At 55.4% G+C, this 5,942-nt stretch overlaps 1 protein-coding gene across 1 annotated transcript in view; it reads right to left on the bottom strand.

Annotated features, from left to right (window-relative positions):
- Positions 1 to 1,033: 1,033 nt before the first annotated feature.
- SHISA6 (shisa family member 6) overlaps positions 1,034 to 5,942 on the bottom strand; it is a gene marked incomplete at its 5' end in the record, with an annotated part of 302,789 nt that continues 297,880 nt past the window's right edge. Inside the window, 2 exons of the mRNA XM_006761731.2 lie at positions 1,034 to 1,769; positions 3,803 to 3,955. Coding sequence (XP_006761794.1) covers positions 1,219 to 1,769; positions 3,803 to 3,955 — 704 coding nt within the window. The remainder of the gene's footprint in view (positions 1,770 to 3,802; positions 3,956 to 5,942) is intronic.

The raw sequence follows: 5,942 nt of genomic DNA, 5'->3' as shown, positions 1-5,942 counted from the left end.
GACTGGAAACAGGCAGAGAGCAAATTCCACACCAAGATGGGGTCAGGAGGTGGGCAGTGATGGGGACGGAGGAGTGGATGAGGTGCAGGACCACTACGCACGCCCTCCTTGATGGGGAGGGGGTGCGGGGCTGCCCCTCTTCAGAAGCCGCTGTCTCCATGTCTCCATCCTGTCTGACCTGCGTGCTGGGAGACAGGGGGAACCCTGGATGATGGGAACAGCAGCCCCTGAGACCTTGGGCATCACAGTGGCCTCCCCACCTGCAGCTGTCTGGCCATGGCAGAAGCCTCCAGGGGGCAGTGTAGGGGAGGGGAAGGCAGGCCTGAGTGGTGGGTCATAGTTCAGACCTAGAGGCCTGGAGGAAGTGTGGAGATAATCCGGTTGCTAGGGAGATTGTCCCAACAGTCCCTGCACCTCCTAGATGCCCTCTTCTGAGGGGGCTGGGGCAAGGCCCCGGGGAATTCAGGGTAAAACCTCTGGGGCTAGGGGAGGGGCAAAGTCCCCCCAGAAAAGGGGCGGGGACCCTGTGCGTGGGGCAGGCAGCTGGAACTGGGCAGGCTTCCCAACAGTGGGGAGGCAGCAGAAGAAAGGGACTTGGGGGGTCCCTCATCCAGGGCTTGGGGGGAGGGGCAGGGTTCAGGGTGGGGCCTCAGGGGCTCAGCAAAGGAAGGGCCACTCAGTGGGTCCGAGTCCAGCAGGCCGAGGAGATCGGTATTGTGCTTATGGACACAGCAGCTCCCTGGCTCCGGAGCGCGCAGGCAGTTTTAGGCACTAGAAGATTCCTGTGGTGCGGTTCTAGGTAAATAAATGAGACCCAGTAGCCTATTCGGTCAGCCACTGACTGTACCCGCTGGCCAGTTCAAACCCAGGCAGCTTCCGCCAGGGTCCGGCCAGGGCCTCCCAGCCGACAGGCCTGCAGCTGAGCCCCAGGAAGGGAGAGAGGATGTGGAACTGGAAGGATTGCTGCGGGGGGGTGGGGAGGGGTGGCGGGAAGGGGGTGACTGGGCTTAGTCCTGCTCCTCACCCCCCCAGACTCCCCTGGTCTGTGCAGCTGTGCCAGGCCACCTGCTGTGCCGAGGAGTATGGCTTTCCGGTGAAGATAGCCCACCCCCACCTCCTGCAGAAGGAACAAGAGAAGGGAGCCCAGGGGGCTAGAAGCGCCGCCCCAGGCCCCTTCTGCCCGCCCTGCTCCGCCAGTCGCCGGGCCTGTCCAGGGGGTCACACGGTCACTTCGGTCTTGCTGGCGCTGTAGCAGGTGTGGTGGCCGGGGATGTAGTGCAGCTGCTCCACCGTGTTGTGTCTGCGCGAGGCGAAGGCCTGGCGCTTGGCCGCCGTCTGGCTCTGGCCCAGCGTGGCGTAGGAGTTACTGGAGGCACTGGGATGGGAGTGCATCTTGGTCATGCGGTAGCGGTCCAGCATGGGCGTGGACACGAACACGTCCGTGTGCGAGATGGCCCTGGCCAGGGACTGCTCGGGGAAGGCCGTCCGCTCGGGGGACAGCAGAGGGTCCTGGGAGTGCAGGCGCTCCGTGGACAGCAGCTGCTCGTCCGACAGGATGCGGTCGTAGGGCATGCGGAACTCGTCGGGCAGGCGCCGCTCCGGGGACAGGACCCGGTCCTGGGACATGGCGCGGATGGGCCGGCGCGGCCTCTCGCGGGGCAAGGGCTTCTGTTGGGACATCTGGATGACGTTGACGGGGAGGGTGCCGCGGGCTGCCAGGTCGGGCAGGTGCCGCCTCCTCATGTAATACTCATCAGCCTCCTTGTCGGCTGCAGGACAGAGAGAGAAGTCAGCTGGGGGGACAAGGTGACACCACACGGCAGCCAGGACGGAGCTAGGATCCTGCAGCCCAGGCAGATGGGGGCTGCGCGTCTAAGACTCCCGCGGGCTCTTGTGAACACTGGATTCCTTCTCCTGAGTCTGGGGCTGGCCAGGAGTCTTCTCCCAGGCAGTGCTGGGCCCTGTCGAGGCCCACCTGAGTGCTCGGGGGTTCGGGGGGCTCCTCGAGTCCCAGGGAGTTCATGATAGCCCAGAGGACAAGCCCTCGCCCCCAACTCCTGCTTGGTGCTGCTGCTACCACCCCTGTCCTGCAACAGAATGGCTCCTGGTGTTGCTGAAACTCCCAGGGGGCAGCCGGCAGCTGTCCCATGAGGCTTGGAGCCTCTCTCCAAGGGACAGAGTTGCAGAGCCAGACTCCTGCTAGATGCAGTGGCTCTCAACCTTCTGGCCCTTTAAATACAGTTCCTCATTCTTAGGCGACCCCTGTGAAAGGGTCGTTCGACCCCCAAAGGGGTCGCGACCCACAGGTTGAGAACCGCTGTACTAGAGTAAAGCTGCACCAACCGTGAGGCACTTATGAGAAAGCTAAATTGGTAACTTAGGAACTGAGTAACACTTTCTCTGGAGTTAGAGCCCGTGCACAGGAAGCCAACAGGTGGGTATCTGGCCCCCACACACCACAGAAACAAGCCTACACACACCCGTCATGTGCACATCAAGCAGGCCAGAATAATCTGCACCTCATTCAGATGCTCTGCCCTGGTCTCCAGGCAGGAGGCCCTCCCAGACCCACTGCCTGCTGAAACCTTGAACTTACCCAGGATACATACACCTATTTTGCCCCAAATTTTAGGAATGGGGCTTCCCACAGATGGACTTTTCAATCTCTGCAGAATATGGGAATGCTGACTGCTCCTCAGTGTTCCCGGAGGGCAACCAATGGCTAGGTCCTGCCTCCTGAGCCACACATCCTCTCAGGCTAGGCATTCATAAGTTTTCGGGTCATTGAAGATCCCCTCTGCTAGCCATGGAAACTCACCATTCTACCTGATCTGGACTCATGATGGTAGATTAACCCATAGCTTCAAGCAAATACTCAGTCCTGCAGTTGGGTAGTGCTAAAAACAGACTGATGAGGAAGTGGGGCAGCAGTTCCAAGGGTGGGAAGGTAGGAAGGAAGAGCTCCTCCACCACGTATCTTCTAGTCATTGTAACATCTTAAACCAATCAGGCTGTATCTCATATCGCCATCAATCCCTAGAGCCTTCCAGACTCAAATGCAGAGCTGGGATTATTGGATGAACTGGACTCAACTGATCAAATGGGATATGTATGTGAGAGTGGGGAGTCTCAGGTTCTCAAGACAGTGTTGGCTGGATTAGGGAAGCAGTGGTTTAGGGGTTCTTCCACAGCGAGGTCTCTGTGAGGGGACTCAGAGAAAGCTCTGGTGTTGGCCGCCTCTACTCCAAGATCTTGAGGGTGAGAAGGCCTGTGGTTTGAAGATGGTAGGTATGGGGCAAGGCTGGGGAAAAGTTCTCTCCTGCATGCCTTCTGGGGAGATGTGGACTTGAGGATTGTATGACCTCTGTTCTATCTATAGGGCAGTGATGGTGAACCTTTTGAGCTCGGTGTGTCAGCATTTTGAAAAACCCTAACTTAACTCTGGTGCCGTGTCACATGTAGAAATTTTTTGATATTTGCAACCATAGTAAAACAAAGATTTACATTTTTGATATTTATTTTATATATTTAAATGCCATTTAACAAAGAAAAATCAGCCAAAAAAAATGAGTTCGCGTGTCACCTCTGACACACGTGTCATAGGTTCGCCATCACTGCTATAGGGGAAATAGGCTTAGGCCCCAAAGAACAAAAACAAGGAGCTTGTCCATTGCCTTCTTTCATGCTACCCTCACTCTTTGTTCTTGGGACTCTACACCAGTCCCTCAGGTGTAGGGCAAGGGAGTGAGACCAGGAGGATGTCACGAAGGCTCCAGAGACAGACCTGGGACGGCCCACTTACTTAGCCTCTTCAGGGAAGAGTACTTGCTGGGGTGGCTCTTCATTGCAGACTCGTAGGATGGGGGCAGGTGGGCCAAGTTCTGGAAGGAGCGGGAGAAGGAGAGGTCGTAGGGCTCCGTGGCTGATGTCAGGATGTTGTTCATTCGTGGCTTCTCTGTAAAAGAAGGGAGGGTGCATCGCATTAGTGAGGATGAAGGCTGGGGAAGGCAGGAGGGAAAGGGTCCAAGCTGTACCTCATATCCCCATCCCACTTTCCTGGCCCCAAGTGCTAGGGCACAGATGGTGCTGGTGACTCAGTTTCCCTCATGCTCAGTTCCAGCTGTCAACAAGCCTGGGTGCAGGTGCTGTTATGTCTGCCACTGGCCATGATGGCAGTTTTCCCTCCCTTGAATGGCAAACTCTTTCTCCTGGTGCACCCCTGGGCTGTCTGATAAAGATGTGAGCCTGATGGAGCTGGGGCTACAGGGGCATGGTTGTAAAATTATATGTTTGGGCATGAAAGTTCTGTCCTTTCTCTAATAGTTTTAGGCAGACCTAGTTCCCTGGCCCAGAAAAATCTGAGTTTGAAGGAGGAGGAATGACTGGTCTTGTCTACGTACCCACAGAACTGGGTGCAAGACCTGGTTCCACTGAGACCCCAACCCACACTGTCCATGATGTCATTTCACCTCTCACATCGCCACTTCCACCTCGGGCCTCTCCAAGCCCTGTGCCTGATAAGCCACTGTGAGCTACAAAACCATTTCCTCTCCTTCCATTTTCTTCCCTTGAAGCCCCCTTAGCTATCTCTGAGCTGAGGGAGGAAATAAGGAAGTGAAAAATGCTTAGCACATCATTCCCCTTTTCTCCCTCCTTCCCTTGAGATTCCAAAACCTGAAGAGAGAGGAGGGAGTGTTGTTCAGTGCCAGACATGGGTAAAAGAATAGGGGAAGGAATACAAGAAAAGATGCAAGTGAGATAAGGTGAATGACTGATGAGGTTAATGAGCTGAACTGGGCTCCGGGGCCAGAGTAGGAATAGCACAGGAATTGGGGTGTTGGGATTGGGGAGATGCAGGTGTGGGTGAGGGAGGGGACGTGAAGGTGGAGGACAGAAAGGAATGCAGATCTGGGAAAGGAAGACAAATATATCTTGGTGCTTGACTAACTTGAGGCACAGCAAGAAGTCAACAGGTATTCCTGGGGAAACAGTGGTACCATTCCAGAAATGAGGCAGGTGAGTGGCTCTCGCATTATCTCTCCATACACTTTGCTTTGGGACACCAGAGAAGGGGCAGGCTCTAACTTTGAACAAATGTAACAGAGGCTTGGGGCTCCCCATGCCTCTTGGCGAAGAGAATGCTAACCCCTAGAAGACAGTAATTTTGCGAGCCATGGGACAAAGAGAAGCACTCCTGAGCTTAGTCCAAAGCAGCTTCAATACAGGGCATTCCTCGCTTCTCTATCCTGTTCTGCCGTCACTGGTTCCCGCAACTCAGGGGTTGAAAACAGGGAAGCCCAGCCAGTGAGCTACTGCTCACACCAACACATATGTGAGGGTGTAGGGGGATGCTCTGAGAGATCAGAACGTGCTGTACAGAAAGAGCCTCCCTGGCATGGACTGGGATAGATGCCAGGACATGGAGTGGGCAGGAAGCTGAGAGCACTGCTTGTGGAGCTGGGGACAGCCGCCTGCCCCTTAGCTCTGGCTTCTTCACTTTGGCCACGCTGGAGAAGAACGAACTTCCCTGTTGGCATTATCCTCCCATCGAGGGCATCATTCAGCTCGCCCACTTTCAAGTGCAACCTTTCTGGGTGCTCTTATCTTGCTCTGTTCTCCAAAACAAGCCACTGTGGGCAGGCCAGGTCTTCCTTGCCTTCTGCCTCCACATGATTGCCCTTGCCCCTTGCTTCTGCTTTCTCTCTGATTGCAATGCCCTTCCTTACTCTTTCTCTAGTCAAATTTCCCTTCACTCAAGACCCTTCGATATGATAATGTCACATTTGTTCAGCCCACAGTGATTTTTAGTCTTCAAGGATCTATGGCTCTTCTAGTCAATGCCATCCACTGTATGTCTACGTGATCTCTAATCACTTTACTTGAGTGATCTTGATCTCCAAAGACCGTGGTCTCCTTGACTGCAGCGTTCTTGCCCCCCCCCC

This window comes from Myotis davidii, unplaced genomic scaffold (assembly GCF_000327345.1).
Source record: "Myotis davidii unplaced genomic scaffold, ASM32734v1 scaffold37, whole genome shotgun sequence".
In the NCBI taxonomy this organism is placed as follows: Eukaryota; Metazoa; Chordata; class Mammalia; order Chiroptera; family Vespertilionidae; genus Myotis; species Myotis davidii.
This window is presented reverse-complemented; position numbering and strand designations above follow the sequence as displayed.